This window comes from Geospiza fortis, unplaced genomic scaffold, assembly GCF_000277835.1.
Source record: "Geospiza fortis unplaced genomic scaffold, GeoFor_1.0 scaffold95, whole genome shotgun sequence".
In the NCBI taxonomy this organism is placed as follows: domain Eukaryota; kingdom Metazoa; phylum Chordata; class Aves; order Passeriformes; family Thraupidae; genus Geospiza; species Geospiza fortis.
The window spans coordinates 2,489,883-2,509,950 of NW_005054333.1; the positions used below are offsets into that span (position 1 = coordinate 2,489,883).

The 20,068-nt window shown below is 38.6% G+C and overlaps 1 protein-coding gene across 1 annotated transcript in view; it reads left to right on the forward strand.

Annotated features, from left to right (window-relative positions):
• TRIL (TLR4 interactor with leucine rich repeats) overlaps positions 1-127 on the forward strand; it is a gene marked incomplete at its 5' end in the record, with an annotated part of 2,338 nt that extends 2,211 nt beyond the window's left edge. The window contains one exon of the mRNA XM_031057629.1: positions 79-127. Within this exon, the coding sequence (XP_030913489.1) occupies positions 79-127 (49 nt within the window). The remainder of the gene's footprint in view (positions 1-78) is intronic.
• Positions 128-20,068: the final 19,941 nt, after the last annotated feature.

Consider the following 20,068-nt stretch of genomic DNA (forward strand, 5'->3'; position numbering starts at 1 on the left):
GGCCAGTGCCTCCCCTAAGGAAACTCCGAGCTGTTAATTTAAGTGTGCTATTTTACAGGTGGTTTCCTCTGACTGCAGGTTGGGAACAAGTTCAGTGAGCGGCCTGGCCCTGTGTGAGGAGCTTTGAACAGGTCTTTTCCAAGGCACCAGCCCTTCCTAATCAAAAATTTGGATCAAGGGTCATCTTTTCATTGAACTGTTTGCAACCAGGGCTGGAAATGTAGGGGGTTTTGCTCAATAGTTTGAAGGGCTGTGCCGTTTCAACTCAAACCGAATGTGAGGCAATTTAATGTGCACACGTGTGCTTTTATACTTTTCTGTAATTGAGAAACAATAATGCAGCTGGTTAGTTCTACAGGAATATTTTGCTGACACCACTAAGAAAAAACTAACAGTTTTTTGTAGAATGTTTACATATGAGCTATTTTTAAATTGTTTTTTAATAAATACTGCTTGGTACTTGTACACATTAATGTGTGCTGTTGTCTGGGTCAGCAGATGGTCAGCAGATCACTGACCCTCACATAATCCATTTTAATTTCTAAATGGGTGGGTGCAGAGGTGAACTATTGATGGATAAATAATCATTGGTGCCTTATTTCAGAAACAATAATAGGTGAGAATATTTCAGGAATGTGAAACAATTTTTATCTTAACAGGCAATTCTCTCCTAGCCTTAGTCTACTAAAGTTAGAAGCTTTATGTACCTCACTGTGAAATAAAACATTTTGTGTATTAATCTAGATTATGCGTTTTGTGTAGCTGAGTGAGTAATGCTAGAGTTAAACCCTTATGCAGTAGTATATAATGTTTGAGTTGTTTTGGTTTGTTGGTTGTTGTGGTTTTTTTTTTAATTAGGATTTTGCTTTTGGTTTCAGAGCAATGCTAATCATTTTATGGTCAGTTGCTCTCTACTTCTCAGACTTTTTCCTAAATATTTACAGAATGTGGTTCTGTTATTACAAAATATGGTGGTTTAGTTTACATTAATAATTCTTGCTGTGTGGTCTACAAATGAGCTGGTTAAAGAGGTCCAAATCGGGATTGCACTTTAAATGCAAATGTTTTAGAAGGAGTTTGGTAAATTGCTGAGACCATTGATACAACTTCTGCTCCTTTGAATTTAATGTGCAACCTCAGATGAACTCTTGTGGAACTGAATGGCTTGAAGGAAGTGTTAATGTACTATGGAGACATTTGTCTCAATATCATGCATTCATTGCTGACCCGAGGTGTTCGTGACTACAAGTTGTTTATTACCATAATTGCAAGTAAGCAATTTGGAGGTTTTCTCTCTTTCTTTTTTCTTCTCATTTTTTTCAGATGAACAAGTGTTTACAAAAGATACCATAGTAACTGATACCTTCTGTTGGAGTTCAGTGACTGAATAGAGAGAAAAGACTTTATGTTCTGAGGGAGAGGGTGTAGAGATAATTTGCCTTAATCTCTGTCTTTTCTATGGAGAAAAAAAAAATCAAAGTCTTGTTTCTTGGGTCAGTCGCAAGAAATCCTTTGGGATTTCATTTTGACAGGCTGTAGCTTTCATGAATATCAGGGGCCAAACTCGGTCATCAGTGTATAGATTAAAATTCACTGCAACAGACACCATGCTGAATGGAATTAAAATTTAGGGAATGCAGTATCAGGTTTCATTTTTTGTTAAGAATTTAAAATTTCTGTTCTCTTGGACACCTAGGTGCTTTTGGCCATTTATGATTGTGGAATGCACCACTGTTTGTTGTTAGAAATGCAGTGGGATTATTGAGTAAAGCTGTGTATCACACTAACGTTAGCTCTATCACTGGATATTCTTCCAATGGGAGATGCATAGATGCTGTACATGGTTATAGTCAATTGTCAATAAATCCATTTGCTGAAAGAAAATTTGTGTCTTACCTTGTGTCTCATCAAGCATGCTTCTTCAATCATAGATTGGCTGTAACTACTTCATTTTATGAGCATGAGGGCTCTGGACAATGTCTCATCATTCTTTTAATATCTTTTGATATGAGAGAACATACATAATGTTTCCTATTGTGTTTGGACAGTGCAAACAGTAAAATAACTAAAACAGGCAGTTCTGAAACAGTTAGACCGCTGTCTCAAGGTAAGCTAATAAGGTGCTGTTACATCAGAGAACTATTGATCCTTTATGAGGAAAATTAAGAAAAAATGAGTGTTTGGGATCATAACAGTAGTTTATGCTCATTGGAAGTTACAGTTCTGAGAGGTTTTCAGTATTATCAGGCTAATGATATCAGGATGTCTTGTTCAGCATAGGCATGTTATTCTAATTAAGAATTCACTGCTTGTATTTGATTTTTTGCAAACATCTGGAGAAATGCTAGAATGAAATGGAACTGGCTTTTTTTATTTCAACCTAGGAGAAGTAGATACATAGATCTGCACAACAGCAAAAATAAAAAGAGTTAAGAGAATGAAGCTGTTGGCATTTTAAAAGCCACAATTTCTGTAACTCTAGGAATGCTTACAGGCTTTGTCTGCAGATATTACTTGCAGCATCTTTGTAGGGAGGGAACTGTGCTAGCAGGTGGTTGAGGAAAGAAATGTCAGTGACCTTGAACAACTGAAAAATGTAAATACAACATGGCTCTGTTTTTATCAGTAGTATTTATATGTATTTGTGTCTTTTTTAAAGTAAGCTCCTTCCTAAAGAATGACTGCAAAAACAGCCCTTTCTAAATGGATGACTCTGCCCTGAAATTGTGCTCAAAATGTTTATCTTTCTAGCAGAAATAGAGTTTTACTGCCGTATCCTCTCATGGAATCCATGCAACTCAGGGAAGAGTGAAGTGAGTACTGTTCTGCTGAGTAATTACTGAACATGGCATATATCAAAGATTGAAAATCACCAAAATACTGCCCCATCAAATTAAGTGGGCTGCTGCTGGGGGGTCTGCAAGAGGTACCAGGGCTTCCCTGGTGTCAGCACTGCTTGATTTGGCAGGCTCTGTCACCTCCTGCTCCCCCTCATCAATTCCCGACTTCATCCAGCTGGCATGGTTGGTTGTGCAGCTGGAAGGTGAACTGTGAAACTGATCCTTCTGGAAAATAACCTTTCCTAGCACCTCCCCTCTCCCCCATTTTTCATCCAGCTCAGTTTCTGTGATTCTGCTTAACTCACACAAGTACTGGGTGGTGAGTTCAGAGGCAGGAAAGAACAGTGAAGGATGGAAAGCTGCTGGACAATCTCGATTAGTCTTGACATTCAGTTTGGCCACAGTAAGAAAATCTAGGCTATTCACATTAGAGAAAAATCCTCTGTAGGTGATCTAACTTTACTGGAAATTATTAATGATCAGCAGAGTTGAAAATGCTTAGAACCTCTTTTTAAGATCCTAGAAATATTGAGGTTACAGCATGGGGCTAGAGAGAAACAATCTGGAGACAACAGAGCTACAATGGTGTCAGAGAATGTCTGCATGTGGATGAAGGCCCCTTGTCAAAAAGCACTGCTTGACTATGAGAGCCTGAGCTAGCACAGTTAAATTTATAAAAATGTTGATTTCTTTATGCCGTGCTGTTTACTTTTCACAATGCACTGCAAGTGCCACATTTATAAATGTCAACATTTGAACCCTTAGAAGAAGGGACTGGGTAAAGTATGCATGTCTCTTGTGCCTTCTCCCTTCTGCTCCTTCCTGGAAGAGATTTGAAAAATGAGGATTTGGGAGGAAAAAAAGTCTGCTCCAGGATATTTATTTGTCTACTTATCAGGATATTTATTTAACTAGTAAACTAACATTCTGATTGTAGGGGATGAGTCTACAAAAATAATTTGTTTCCATGAGAGTATACATATTTTGAGAAAACTCTACCAGTGAACAAGGGAAATACTACTTGATTTCCAAAAACCTGGCTGCTCCCAATAATTCATATTTCTCTGGCCACCAAGGGTGTACATATATTGTGTAAGATCCTTGAGCAAACCTTTGGTTTAAAGAAATATCTTTAAAATTAAAATTGATTAATTAAATTCAACAAATTATGCATGCATAGGGATGTACTTGATTTTTTCAGGTGGGCAACTCCTTTGAGATAAGTTGTTCCATAAATGTTGAATCTATAATCTGATATTTTCTAAGTAGAAATGAGGAATAAGTATTAGGAAACAGTGTGTGCTGGATGTTGGATTTATCCTTTTTGCTCCATGCTAAATATAGCATTGTTTTGGCAGCCTGTCCCAAATACTGATGTTGTGTTTTTCTCCATAAAAAGTTGAGTTTTCTCAAGTGCATACTTTAATTCCCATAGAAATTAAATTCCTGTAGAAAAATAGTCAATTGTCTTTAAACACAAATATTTATCTTAGTATCATTGTACATGACTTTATTTATAGAGATGCTCCTTGATAAGTATTTTAAAATAAATTGATATCTCATTTGTTTTCACAAACAAGACCATAAGAATTAGAATGAATAATACAGTATGAATAAATAGTTGGAAGAAAACTGTTTCAAACATAATAGAGATATTTACTAACAAAGTGGGAATCTGACACTTTAAAGAGACTTTATGAGTTTTATGCTGTGACACACATCTTCTTTGTTGTTGGATTTTTAAAAGTACATTTATTTATAGTTTGATAATCTAGGTTTAATAATTCTATGATGTAGAAATAAACTGTTTATTGTATAGAAATGGGAAGACCCCTACATAAATATATCTCAGAAGCTATTGAGTGTGAAAAAGAAAGTTGGCATACTGTTAAAAGTATTTATTCTCACCAAAATATAACCTGATTTTTCATTGCAAAGTGCATTTGAAGCTATTGCCAAGTAAAGCAGTTTTTAGCTAATAAATTGTGGTGTTTCTTGACTTCAGATATAGGTGTAATCCTGTTCTTTACTTTACTGAGGTGTTTTTTTTTAATGTCCAGACAAACATAATCTCTAATCACTTTTTTTTTCCCCAAATATTTCAATTTTGTGTATATTCAGTATTTGAAAATACTTTATTGCACTTCTGAGATCCACCCATGTGGAACCTGTACCAAGAGAGAATCTGAACAAACATTAAAGCAATCTGTCAGTCAACATATGCATAGCACTTTGTAATGTAGCAAGTGCTCAGAGGTTGTGGAGTGAGTGGTTTATTTTTTAGAATATTGTGAGAATGAATGCCCAACAAAACATTCATGCAGAGTCACAGCTGTGCTTTCTAGTGATGGCAAATGTCTTACTGTAATGTAGCACCTGATACATCAATCTGGGCTGGTCTAGTTCATTTTGCTTTGCCATATGAGACTAGGAAAAAACCAAACTTGACTATAAGACTAGAATTCAAGGAAATAGAGCAGATAAGCTTTTTGTGAAGTCCTTGGCAAAAATCCTTAGCCAGCATTTTCCTGGTTCACTTAGCTTCTCATGTGTGCATTTGTTTCATTGTCATTAGTTCAGTGCGTTTGTTTACTTGTAGTAAATATTTAGAAGTAATTTGAATAGCTGGAGAAGGCCTGGATAAATATAATAGATAGGAATCATATACAGAAAGATAATGAGACAAGTTTTCTCACTGAGAGATTGATTTATCTCCTAAGGGACAAATAGTTCAGGGATGTTGTCTTTGAAATAAACCTGAATGTCAGTTTTAAGTCAATAAAGGAATATTCTTTCCATGGAACATGAAGAAGGTAGGAAGGTTGTAAGTAGTTCCATGGTGTTCTCATTTAATTCCTTGCCAACAAGAGCCAAGATCGGCATTTGTTCACAAATTATATTACATGGAGATACACGTGTATCCTGTCTGGATCCAGAAAAGTTCACTGAAATAGTATCTGTGGTTCATTGTTACACTGCTGTACTTCATCCTGACAGTGAGAAGGACCTCTTTTGATATGTCCAAATCCATATTTTAGTACAATCTTTAGCTTCTCATCTGTCATTGTACCATTAACATACCTATGATTGTACCATTTATTTTCCTCGCCTTGCTAAATATTTAAACATTGAAGTTAAATTTCAAAGTTGCTCAGCACTGTAGCAGCCTCTATCTGAGTGCTGTAAAACAATTTGAAGTGAGGGGGGTTACACAGTAGTGATACCAATTGGATGAAAGGTCAAAAAACATTTCACTGTAGAGGAACACTCTAAAGAAAAGAATGGTTTGAGAAGAAAAATGTTGTTTATAACTGAAGGATAACATGGTTTATTTGCCATTACTATGTCACGATCTAAATCTTGAACAAGTATGCGGCAAGACAGGGAGCATATGTTAGACTTATGAGACAGTTTGGAGTGTTGCTCAGTACATACAGCAGATGTTCTAGCTTGCCTTTTTTTTTTTTCAGCAACAGCTTAATCCTTCTTCTGTTTTCACTCCATGAGAGTGAAAAGACTTTAAGACTGTTAATGCAGGGACCCATCATTAATAGGTCTGTGGTGATGGAATTAATTGTATTGGAGGACTGTGCTCTAAGACATTCGGCTTAAAAAGAAATACATAACTTCTCAGATCTGATCAGTTGGAGAGATGAACTTTAGTGTTAACTGACACGGAAATGTCTTTCTCAGCTGATCATTACTAAAGAGGGACAATCTTTCACAAGCATTGCTGTAAGTTGTTACCTTATGGTAATTTAAATACATTACCATAAGGACCCAATTAATTAATTTTCCCCAAACCAAATTTCTCCTCTTCCTCTTGTTGCCTAAACCATATAATTTAAAACATTTTGCCAAAACTTTTGGGGTTGTTTTCCTCCCAGTATCACTCCTGTATTAGGTATTGGCAGTATAAAACTCTGTTGCAGCTTTTTAATGCAAGGGTGGCAGAAATAACTCAGAGGTATCTGTACTCACTGAGTTCAATATGAAAATGAATGAAGTAGTAAATGAGCCAAAAATCTGGAACTTCCCAGTAGTTCCTGTAAGCCTGGTGAAGGTGCTGGGATCCTTGCTGTACAGGTCTACTTGCACCTTCCACCTCAGTGCTCTTCCTGGTGCAGCACTACCTTCTGGCATCTCTCTCACTCCTTGGCATAGGGGGTTTTTCCAAGAAACTTGGGGCATTCAGGCCAGCAGGTGTTTATTTTTTTCCTATCTCATTTTTAAACTCTGTATAAAGGGAGTTTGTTTTGATTTGTTTTATCTGTTTTGAAATAAGAGATAACAGCCATTTACAGCCTACAGATAACAGCCAAAATGCAATCTGTTCTTAGTAAGAAAAGGAAGGAGTATTGAATTTTCAATAAATGCTGCTTAAATTGAAGTTATTCTGTTCAGTAATGATTTGTGATTGGAATGGTTCCCTGGGATCCCACTGATACTATTCTGCTGCATAAAGTGCAGAGCTTTTGGTTTTCCTGCTAGGATATATCCCTAAGAACCTGAGACTGTAGAGGTCCAGCAGAAAATAAAGACATCTCTTCCTTCCATTTCTGTGGCTCAGATGGAAAAGAGATTCAGGCTCAGCATCTTTTTCATTAGAATGGCTAAGAACTTTATTTATTCTACAACATATGTATTGACCTAAGTTGATTTGGTAACTAGAGAGTTATAAATAGTATTCACACTAAAGGGAACATCAAAAACCTGACATTTTTGAAGATGAAGTCTCCGTAGTTTTCCTCTGTAAAACTGAAGTCAGCACAGGCTGAAGTAACTGGCAGTTTGCTGAAGGTGCTAACAGCTCTTTGAGGTGTTTGCAGTATATAATTGGCTGCACTTTCAAATAGTCTCTCATATATTTTATTCAGTATTTAGAGTAAGTCCCAGGCAGAAAATACTAATGAATGCCAAACTGTAAGCTTCCAGTGATACTGATCTACCCAGATGTTGCCTTCATTTGTTTTTATTTGCACTTGCAAGTGCACCTGAGGCATACCTGAATTTCAGTCTGATCATATGCTTTTATCCAACCTGCTAAAATCACCTACCATTCTAATTAGCACGGCTATACCTGTAAATCTCTGCCATTCTCACTTATAAGGTTTTTACTTTTAGCCTTTTCACTTACACTGTGGTAGAAAATCATCTTAATTTGCAACCTCCTAGACCTTGAGGTATGCAGTTGCTTATGAAACAGGAGAATTGACAATTTTTCCAACCTTCCAAATACAGTCAAACTGTAACAATCAGAACAGGTTAGTTTTGATTTTTGTTTCACACACAAACACCCACACCCTCGTGGTAAAAACCATGATGGATTAGAGCTTTGCCATATACTACATTTGCCAAAATCTACCAGAAGTGAGAGTAGTGGCAGGACTCAAACATGTATGCATTAGAATAATCATTTGGCTGTTCAGATATGGAACACTACAAAATTTGAGCATGTGAAAAACATCACTAGACCTGATTTCATATTTTAGGAATTATAAGTTACTATATTGTGGGGATTTTCCCCTGAAATGTTCTTTGCCATCTTCGCGATTTTATTTTGCTTCTCCACCTGCCTAGAGGCTTTTGGATTAATACAGTAAGAATGACTGGAATATGTGTTTAAGGAGGCTGAACATCCTCTCAATGTGTCTGAGAAGCTGGAGGTGCTTAGAAAATATGCTGCCTTACAAAATGTGCAAAATACAGATTTCAAGAGGCATCCAAGTTCAACATTAGGGTCATTACATGGATAGCTGTCCAAATTCATGTGTTATACTGTGTCTCTCCTGTTATCCTCCCTGTTATCCTCCTTGTATATCCCTAATATACTATTAGCGGCTTTTTGTCTCTCCTTGTGGTAATGAGGTGTCATGTTTTGTACCTCTTACTTTGTGTTTTGACCTGGTTCTTCAGTAGCCACTCAGGTTGCATTTTTCTGCAGAGTGGCGAGCAAAAATATTGGGTATTGTTTTTATGCAGTATCAAAAAAGTACAAGGAAAGAGGAATTATGGATTTAGGAAATGTCTTTCTTGCCTAAAGCTTTATCATTCAGCTGACAATAATGCAGGCAGACAGCCCCAGTGATCTATGTGATCTATTTGGTCTGATTCTTCAGAACAACTGCTGCCCCTCCTGGGAGGGAAAAACTGTTGGACTTCTCCTGTTCTATGTTTGTGATCTTTTCATTTTGGTTGAAACTAGTTTCTTAAGTTTCTTGACAAACATAGGTAAAATCCTGACATACGTGACCAGTGGCAGACCTTTTATCACCTGTATGTGTTTTCACTTCAAAGAGCTTGCATAGCTCCTGTTTTTCAGACAGTGCCCTTTGGACCAGAAGTGATCAAAATCAGACAAAAACAGTCAGAAATTGATTTTTGTTCAGGCATCTGAATATTCAAAACAAGAGTAATTCATACATTATAAAGAGGAATTCTGAATCTGGCATGATTCTCTAAGGCACTCATTTCATTTTAGGCAGCTTCTCTTGCTGGTCTCCCCCGCAGCGCTCTCCCTCTGTCCCATGCCACCCCTCTGTGCACTGCTGGCATCAGCATGCATTTCTCAGAAGCCTTTGGCAGTTGATTTGCTTCATGGGTTTTGGGTTGGGGTTTTTTCCTGCTGTATAATAGGCCTTGTCCATGTGCCCTCCTTCTTTGCCTTTTCAGGTTTTTAAACATCAGGATTATGGCAACTGGGTCATTACAGGAGAGCTGCCAAAACTGAGTCATGACCTCTGTGTTTTGAAGTCAGGGGTCAGAGTTGATGCTTTATCTGCTTAACTGCAATGCTGAAACATTTTAAACAACCTTTGTTTCATAATTCCTCTGCCCTTTTAGTGTCCTCAAATGGTCAATTTACTCTTCTGAAAAAGTAAATGGAGTTTTCCTGACTCATCTTTTCCATGTAAAGTCATTATGTCTGACCAATAAATACAAAGTTCCAAAGAGCACATACTTTGCAGCTGAAAAGGTCGGAATGGCATGCATTTTCCTGAAGGGACAGAAGCCCTCTCAGTATATCCAGGAAGACTTTATTAACCATCCATTTAAAATTATGTGAAGTTGTATATTACTTTGCAAAAGGGATTGTTTTGGAGAACAGCATTGGATATAACTGAAACTATTATATATTAAAAACAAATTTAAAGTACAGGATTAGAGCATAAACCCACAGTTGTTTACGAATCCTCCAGATTAAATAGTTATTCCTAGAATTATTTGTTTTATTTGTATTTTGGCAAATACATTGTGCCAAACTGGTGTAGCACAACTGACCCCAAGGCAGCCCAGTTTTAGCTAATTGTGATGGATCTAAATCAGACCTGAACTTGAGCCAATTTTTCTATTTTCCTGCTTCTGCTGCAAAATTTAGCTGTGGATATTAAGAAGAATTGATGGTCCATTTAAATAGGAATCTGATTAAACAAATCAATTTTTTATCTGTTTCACATAACTGTGAAGCTATACTCTCATAATTGGTGAAGCAGTGTGTGAAACAAATTGATTTCCGGAAAATATTCATCTGTGATTCAGCTACACCCGTTACACTTCTTGGAATATCACACGGAAAATCAAGCTACCAAAAGGAAACATCTGTTTGTGTCTGAAAACCCAAATATTTCTGAAGTTTAGCAACATGAATTCTTCTTGGGGCTGCCACCACTTATATTCAGCTCTGGAGCAAATACCAAAAGGATACTTGAGGCGACCTTTTGTATCAGATTAAACAAAATGAGAAAACACTTGGCAATCACACTTCCTCTGCTAGGCCATGGGAAATAGCAGAGCAGAGGAACAGATACAGTAAAAACATATTCATTCAATCTCGTTTGCTTTAGAGGAGTCCAGCAGTGGAAAGAACAACTAACTGTGAAAACCTGAGGTCCCTGTAATTTGGCACCTCTTGAAGACTGTCTAGATTGTCCTGACAAGGGCTGTCTCAAGCAGCAATAAGACTGGAGGGGATGGAGAAAAACAAAGGACTAGAAAACATTATGAGAAATGAGTTTATTTCAAAAGCTATTTCTTAAGGGGTGAATGTCCCAGTGGACTGCAGTTTTGGTATCAGTGTTCTTGTTGCATGTAAACATACTGGGTCTAAATATTTTTTCATGTATTTCTTTAAAACACTGTGTGGATTTCAAAGTTCCTGTGCCTTGGTTATTCTGTGACTCCCTTGTTTGTTGGTGTGCTAAGCAAAGCTTGGGGAGGGAAACAAATTGTAGTTTCCCAGTAAGGTTAAGCTGGCACAAACTTTTCAGAATGCTGTTAAAATGACAGCCCTGTTTGCCGGTGGATGGTCATCCCCTCCATCTGTCCATCCAGAACATGCTGGGCAATGACACTACTGATAAGATATGTTGCTGCTGCTTGCTGCTTGTTGGCAAGGCAACTGGGCAGTTTATTTGCATCTAACAATGCACAAATGATAGGGATACTCAGCTCTACTAAGCAAATTATAGATCTATGATCAAAGGACACCCCACTCTAAAAGGTGAACAGATAAGGCAGTCCTCAGGAAAGGGAGAATGAATGCAAATGTTTACCTGTTATAATGATTTGCATTATTATGCAGTAGTCCTTAGTACACTAAGGACTCACTTAAAGAGGTTAAATCTTGGACCTTACGTGCAGTAGGGATTGCTTGGTTTGGTTTGCTCAAGCTGGTTGTTCAATACCCCAGGTGATTCTCTACCTGTTGCAGCCTGCCTCTGTGGTGCCTCGCTCTGTGCTGTTGCCTTCTGTCCAAGCCTGCTCAGATCTTGGAGTTCTTCCTTGTGTGCAAGGGCTTAACACCTGCAGGCTTCTCCTAACTGGATGGGATGCCGTGGACACCCTTCCTCCTCCTTCCAGAGGGGAGCAGCTGCAAGAGGAGTGGAAAAGCACGAGGACATTGAGATTTCCACCACAGTCATATGTGAGCAAGGAGCCCAGAATACCAACTGCAGCTTCCAGACCAGTTGTGTAGCCAATAGGCAGGGAGGGGAAAACAAGGAAAGGGAGATGTTGCCTGGAGACAAAGCTTCAGCAACCACAAGAATGATGGCCAAACAAGGGCTTGGTGAGGAAAACAGGGTAGCAGCATGCAGAACTTTTGACCGGGTTATTTGACCGAAAATTCAAGGCCAAAAGTGCTCATTGGGTTGTTTCATTGTTTCATTCTTCCATCTCTGTCTAACAGACAGGAGACAGATCTTCCTGTTTGCTTGGGCTTTTTTAGAAGAAAGGAATATGAGTGTCTCAACTCTCTCACCACCCCATAACCCCCTTTGCCCATCTGTAGTCAGAGTCCACTGAGGACAGCATTCTCTTGAAAAAATAGGGTCCGTACACACTGTGGGCTGCTGCCTCTGGCAGCAAAGTATCATATCAGTAAGCAGGTCTAAAGGCAGTTTAAATAGGATCACAGACTCTTCCTGGCTCTGGGCCAGCTGAAAGGAGGGGTTCCACAGCCAAGTTCCATCTTTGCCATGCAGCATTTCTGCTTCTCTCTTTCTCCCTGAACAGGTTGCCGTATGTCACACTCACTTTCCCAGGCTCTTGGCATGAGACTTGCAGCTGTGGGTTGATGCTGTCAAATTACAAGTAATGGCAAATATCACATTTCTTGGAAATAAAAGCAATTTCTTTAAAGCTGCTGAAAGTCATGGGAAACTTGCATTGCTGCATGAGGTCTATGTGTAAGCTCCCATCAGGGTGATGGGGCTGTTGCTGGGATGCTATAGGATACTTTTTAACAAGTGAAGGTATACAGTCATGGAGTTCTCTTCACTGATAAGAGACATGATGATATGTGGGCAGCTACACAGAATTAAACTCAATTATTATTTCAGCCACAAACCAAGAAGGTAATTGAGTCCTGTAGGTGGTGTCCTAGTATGAATGTGATCTTCCTCTGCTCTCACATGAGATCTCACTGCAATGTGCAGGGTGTGGAGAAATTCCCCACTGCAGCTGACTTGGCCAGATTGGTAGGAAAGCTCTTGGGGGAAGATTTGGCCTCAGGAGAAGTAGTTTCCTAGACAGAGAGTTTGACTGGCAGTGGTGCACACCCCCTAGCATGTGGCAGGCTCAGCCCTGAGAAGAGAGCAAGGCACACAGTTATTTAATCATCCGTTTAAACAGTCAGGCTACTCACTGCAGGCACTGTGCAGATTTTCTACATGTACCTCTCCTCCTTGAATCTCCCTTCTTTTCTACTCAAGAGTCAGAGCTTGGTAAGAGCCAAAACCCCTACAGACTCTGTAAGACCAGAGCTGCTGACTGAAGGAGAACAGTGTACTGCATGTCCAAAATAGTAGCTGAATTTATGGAACTAGGGATAGAGAGAAGGGAGCACAAACATACATACATTTTTTAAAATGCAACCCTTATGCTTTTTTGGCTTTGTATAGTTTTTGGCTTTTTATGCTTCTTTCTTGTGTCTTTTTCTTTTCACCCTTCTTTCCTTAACTTCTACTTTTCTTAACTTTTTACTGACATTGTTCCCTCACATCTGTTAGAGCCCTTAAAGTGTCTTTCTGGCTGAGTGTTCATTAACCTTTTATGTTATATTGCAGAAAAAAGTAGATTAATTATGTTGTGAAGATTCCCAGCATCTCTCTTGACAGATTTTCTCATGGTAACTTTGACCCCTCTCCTGAGCACAGCTTCCCTTCTCTTTCCTTTAAAAGAGATGTGAAGCTTAAAAATCAACTCATATAAACCCCTTTGAAAGTTTTAGTTCAAGCATAGTTCCTCACAAGTTCATCCTTGGGGATGAACAATTTACCTCTTCAGAATTGTGATGTTGTTGCACATAATTAGAGTTGATGTATTAAGATTATAAACAAGCCAAGTAATTAATTTGATAGTGTATATACAAAACTGAATGACACAAAAAACCTTGGCATATGTATTCTCTGCTTGAGTTGCCCTGGTAGTCTGTATCTTCCATGCCTCAAGACTTTTTATCACTGTACATGGTTTCTCCAGAAAACAGTGGAACATTTCTAAGGCAGCTAGTTTTCTTTGACCCTTTTCTTCCTGTTTTACTTTGATTCCCTTTCCCAATACAAAAGCACAGTTATTTATTTTTCTTCTTTGTTCAAATATCCTTACTTGAATTGGTGAATCAATTTATGTCTCCTTCATAAAATCTGGTAGTATATTTATTCTGAAATTAGTAATTTTCAGTCCCTATCCACTTTCACAGACACAGAAAAAACAGCTTCCTTAGGTTTCACCCTCCCTGTTGCTGGAGGCATATGAAGTTCAGTAGATGATGTTTGGTTTAAAGACTGACTAGAGACTCTTGGGTGGTAATGATATAATCCTGCTCTGATATTGATTGCTATTCCATTATTATGTCGTAAGTTCAACTGAAATAGATTTGCACAAATTATTTCAACTGGAGAACAATTAAACAGGGTAACATACCTCAGATCCTTAGGGTCCGTCCAGCCTCATGCATTAGGTAGAAAGCAAGCTTCTTGAGGAATCTGGGGCTTTCTTCAGCAGTTCTCAAAACCAGTAACATATTTCAGGTGAAAACTAGCTGAACGTTATTGGTTCTTCTTGGTTTTTACTGTTAACATTAACCAGACAGGTGAATTTTGTGGAAAAAGTGGAAGGAAAGTAATAAACATCTTTTATAAAAAACTGTCTTAGGTAATTGAGAAGGTATTTGGGAATATATCTATTCAATAGGATACGGAGGTGCAAACAGTATTGACTGCATTCCTGTTTGAGTACTCCATGCTAGTCACTACATTCCAGAATGCTTCTTGAGCTTTCTCAGCTTCTTCTTCACCTAAAACCCCTGTGGCACTTCTGATGAGAAAGTGCATTGCCTCCAGAACTTATCTCCTCATTTACTATTTTTCTTGCAAGTTTTGTTGTTTCTGTGGCAACAATTTTCAGGTTACTTCCTGATCCAGTTTTCCTCTAGAACCTAAATAACAGTGTCACTTCTTTCAGTGTACTGAAGGAAACCAAAGAGTTTTTATCATGTTTTCCATCAGCAAATTTCTATTAGCAAGATTTGCTAATAAGTAACATAAACTGAAACAACTTCATCAGACTAAAGGATTTAGAGAACAGAATTAGTGAGAAATTGACTTCAAAGCCATCTAGATACAGTCCTGGGCAACTGGCTCTGTGTGTCCCTGCTTGAGAAGAGTGTTGGACCACATAACCTCAGAGGTCTCTTCCAATTTCACCCTTCACCTCTTGTGATTTTGTGACTTAATTTTCATCCTTATCCATTTGCATTATTTAAATGGTAACTGAAGCCATTTCCATCAAGCTACAAGAACTGCTAGCTGAAGACATGTAGTGTTTTTTCCCTAATCACATACACCAGAATGTATCTGCTGATAAAGTTCAGTAAAAGAAAATCAAGTATATCCATTTTCTAGACACTCTGTATGTCTAGCAGTAGTAGGGTTTGTTAGTCAGGTTTGGTTTAGATGTTTTTTGGAATGAAAATATGCTCTTTGTTGTCTATGCTGGATTTCAAAGATCACTTGGGCCTGTGTCCCTTGAACCTGTTCAGATCACTTTCAGCAAAAACAGTTGGTAAATTCAGTCATTCTTCCTATCTATCTACAGTCCACACACAGTCACTGCTTTTCCCATGCAGTACCTGAAACAATCAGCAGACTTTTATTAGTATCAAGGTTTCAGTGTGTTCCTCAGTGAATCTGAGGGTTGAGCTGTGTTACAGAATTCAAATATTTTAGATAAAGTCAGTCAGTATTATGAATTGCCATCTAAATAATATGGAAGCTTTAATCAGATGGCCTCACCTTCATAATTACTAATTTCTCCTTGGAGTAACTATCATCACAACAATTACAATCACCTTTGCTGAAAACACAAGCACAGACAACCACTGACACTGGGTCACAGCCAATTTAGAAGTCACCAGAGTAATTGCCAGTAATTTGCCCAGCTGCAGTCATCTGTGCTTTAATTTAAATTTTTTTTTCTGTTAATTCTCCTTGTGGTTTCACTTTGATCAGGGAAGAAGTAAACAATGCTATTATTGGGCAGCACTTGTAGTTACTGTGTTTTGGTTTGGAGAAGGGTTTTGCAGAAATACTGAAGGGAATATGAAAATGGTTTTCATTTACACTTCTCTGGTGCCCTTTTAGAGCCCTCTCACAATGAATAAAACATTCTTTTTTTTTTTTCCCTCTCCCTGAAACATCATAAAAACCCCTCAGCAACACTGTCAATTCCAGTCATACAGAAATTGCAAGCATTAGCAAAACAGCAAATTTGCTGTTCATTTTAATTTGCTTTCAATAGTTCAAATTGTACTGTTCTCTATCTTAAAAAATCCCTCTGAGAGAACTGGAAAACTACTTAGAGAAAAAAAGAAATGAAAAGAAAAATCTCTCCTGCAAAAATGTGGTGGATCAAGAATTGGGTAGTTTCAGGAAAATAGCAACATTTATGTAAAGCTGTAAATTTGAAATGCTGTCATGCAAATCAGACCATAAAACTCATCTCTAGAAAATAATGTTAGATAAGGAAAGAGGGTTGACTTTTTTCAGATGAGGGAAATCTTATATATGAGTTTTAATGCTTAGCTTCCTGATGAAAATACAGACTGTAATCTTGGTCCATATGAGTTTTTGGCTTGACTCAGTAATTCTGGACAGTCTTGACAGCACCTCCCTATGTTCCAGAGTTTAGAATGAAGTCCCTGAATTCTAGACAAAGCTTTTCTTCCTGTTACCATCTGATGAGACATATTTGATACTATTAAAACCTGTAATAATAATTTCTGTCAATAATAATTTCTGTAAACGGAAAGAAAGAAGAGAGACCAAACTACATATGATTTTTAAAAAACTCCCTATGTTCAAGGGATTTAACCTTCTAAAGCAATTTTAAATGTACATTTGTGCTACAGTTAAAAAATATAGCTGTCTTGAAAAATCATGTTCAAACATAAAACATTTGAGGTAATTTAATAGTTGGCACTTAAAGCAACTGCAATTTGATGTTCAACTCAAACCAGATGTTTATTTTTTTGTAAGAAGTCTATTCTGTTGTCAAGGGAGAGAAAAAGCATTCAAGGTTATGGAGCAGACATTTCTTACTGCAGTTGATTAGAACAAATTACCAAGAGCTGTACTTCACGTTTGAAAGGCTGAGGCGTTTATGATCTCAGGCCCCAACAATTAAAGAAAACAAAAATAAAGGCATTGAAAGTATACATACTGTGAACAGTTAAACTGCAAGAATGCTGTGGATCCCAAACAGCTGGATCCCATTTGAACTCAAAAGGTTTAATAGCATAAGCCTGCACATCTTCTTTTCTACTTCTAAGGATCATCTGCCAGATGGAGAAGACCCCCCTCTCATTTCCTTGCCCTGTACAATTTTGTTGCAGAATAAAACTTCTCTTGTGGGCTGGAGTGGTACTTCTAAACCAGGGAAAGATATATTGCTCTTAGAGAAGGTCAGTTTGAAGTAAAGGAAACAACAGTAATAAAAAAGTCAGCTTCAGTGGTCAGATGCTTGCAGGAAAGTTATTTTATTTGGGCATCAAGTAAGCTGGCAACCTTGATGAAGTACTGGAATCTGCATCTTTCTGAAAGTGGGATGCATTAGTGAGAGATCAAGTTTTAAGATCATGGTATCTTAAAATGTGCCCAAAAATTACTTCCTCCTCGTTGTTTTGAATAGTAGGTCTTCTGTTGTTGTGCTAATTGGATACTCAACAATGACTCCTCTGTACCTTGTCCAAACTTAGTATTTGGAAATAAATGTAGAAATAGGGCAAAAAGTAATCCTTGTTCAAGACAGTAGTGATCCAGCAACAGGGCTGAAAGAAATCAACAGTGTATGAGCGCTGGCTCTAAGGACTGAAGTTTGCCCTCCTCAGGCCCTTGCTCCTGTCTCCAGTCACACACAGAGTCTGCCAAGCCTGTCTGTAGTATGTCAAGGAACATGCAATTCCTGCCTGGTGTCAAAAAACTTTGCTTCCCAGGAAGATGCTGGTCCTGCTGTCTGTGGGAACCTTCATGGACATGAAAGGAGAGGGGGAGTTGCTTTTTTGCCATGTAATTTAACAACACTGATTAAATAAAGATATCCACAGCACACTGAGTAGCACTAATTACAGCCCTTTTTGCAGAGAGTGCATGGTAGGGGGGGAATTGCACAGAAACTGAATCACACAAATGCATTTTAAGTATATTTGCTGCAGCCCCACCAACTCCAGCTCTAATAGGATCTCAAGAGGAAAAGTCCTGCTGCTGTCTTTGGAGTGGAAAACTGAAAATAAGTCTTAGGATCATTCTTGAATTGCAGACAGGGGCTGTGTGAGACAATTTGGCTTTCAAATACTCAGCTTCACTGAAGTGCAGCTCACAGCTCAATGTCCAACGATGGAGAGGAATCCAAAATCAGTGAGATAGTCACAGAGTTTCTGTGCTTCTTCTAGCTTGGTTTGCAGTCAAATAAATGCATTCTGCAGCAGGAAAAAAAAAAAAAAAAAAGAAAAAGCAAAAAGGCTTCCAAAGCCTGAATGGATTATCTTCAATGATAATCCCAAACCTCAGCCCTGAAGCACAAGCCTGCACAGCATGATTATATGGTGTTTTAAGCATCAGCTGACTGACCTGTGCTAGAGAGGATGAAGAAACTTTGGTGATAAATGGCTCAAGATAGCAAGGCCACAGAGCTGCTGCAATGGATCATTACAACAGTTGACTGTCTGCTGATCCAGCATCTCCCTTGTATATTTCACTTTTTTCCCCCCAGTGTTTTGCTTCTGGCAGAAAAAAACAGCAGCCCTCACTTGAGCCACAGTGTGGTCAAGCATATAGAAATTCCTTACTGCTCCAGAAGTGGGAAAGAACATGATATGATTTTGAGAAAATTGTCCTCAGTGTGCTAAGATTTTAAAGTAATTTTGGTAAAAGCAAACAAGCTGTAATAAGATTCATTGGCCTGTTTAGGAAGGCTTTAAAGGAGGTACATTACTTATATGTTTAGCTTTCTCCAATAATTTTGTAAGGTATTTCTTCAGTTTAGAAGTAGAAAGATGATTTTGGTAATTTCTGGTCCCAGGATTCAGCTGTGTTTGAGATAGAAGCTGTGTTTTTCCAGCTCATCTATCACCAGGTATAAGATTTCTGCAAGCTGAAAATACCTGTGGAGCCCTACTGACCCCACTGGGGCTCAACATCATTTACTCAGTGTTTCTGCTTGTGATTGTAACACTCACACTGTCTGCTTAACAGTGAGCTGTCTTTCCAGGCTCAGCAATGGTTAAAATAACTGAAGGTGCTTGGTAGTTACTGAAAGACAAGAGTTTCTTTGGGATTAAGGAGCAATGCTGATTATATATGTAAAGAAGTTGCAAAAAAAATATATTGAAAAGCATATGGGTCATATATTATGATATATTTCAGTGATTGCCATATAAGAACATCTTCACCCATGGTATTCCAGATGTTCTATGTGTCCAGATAAACTTTCTTTTTTGACCTGCAAGAGGATTGAGCCAGCCATGCTGGAACCAACAATCACGCAGGAAGGAGCGCCACCATTCCTTTGCCCCACTCCGCCCTCTCGAGCGAGCCAGAGCTGTGACGGAGGGGCCGAGAGCGTTGTCAGGCAGTCCCAGCGTTTGTTTGCAGGGCTGTCCCCGGGAGGAGCGGGGGCGGCGGGGCTCCCGGGAAAGCCGCACGGATGGCGCGGGACGCGCCGGCTGCGAGCGCTTTGCTGTAAAATCACGGAATCATAAGAAAAGGGTGGTTTTGAAGGTCAGCTAATCCAACCCCCCTGCAAGGAGAAGGGACATCGTCTAGATCAAGTAGCTCAGAGACCTGTTTAACCTGACCTTAGATATTTCCACATCTACCACCTCTCCAGGCAACCTGTTCCAGTATTTTACTGCCATCATTGTCAAAATCTTCTTCCTTATATCAGAACTAAATAAACCCTTTTTTACTTTAAAGCCCTTACTCTTTGTCCTACCACAACAGCCCTACTAAGAAGATTGTTCCCATTTTACTTACAAGTCCCCTTTAACTAATGAAAGGCTACAATCATTTCCCCTTTTCTTCTCCTGTTGGAACAACCCCCACTCTCTCAGAAAGTCTTCACAGGAGACATGAAACATCCCTCTACTCACCCTATAATCGCTCTCCTCTGGACCCATTCCAACAGGTCCGTGTCTTTCTTGTGCTGAGCACCCTAGAGCTGGATGCAGCACT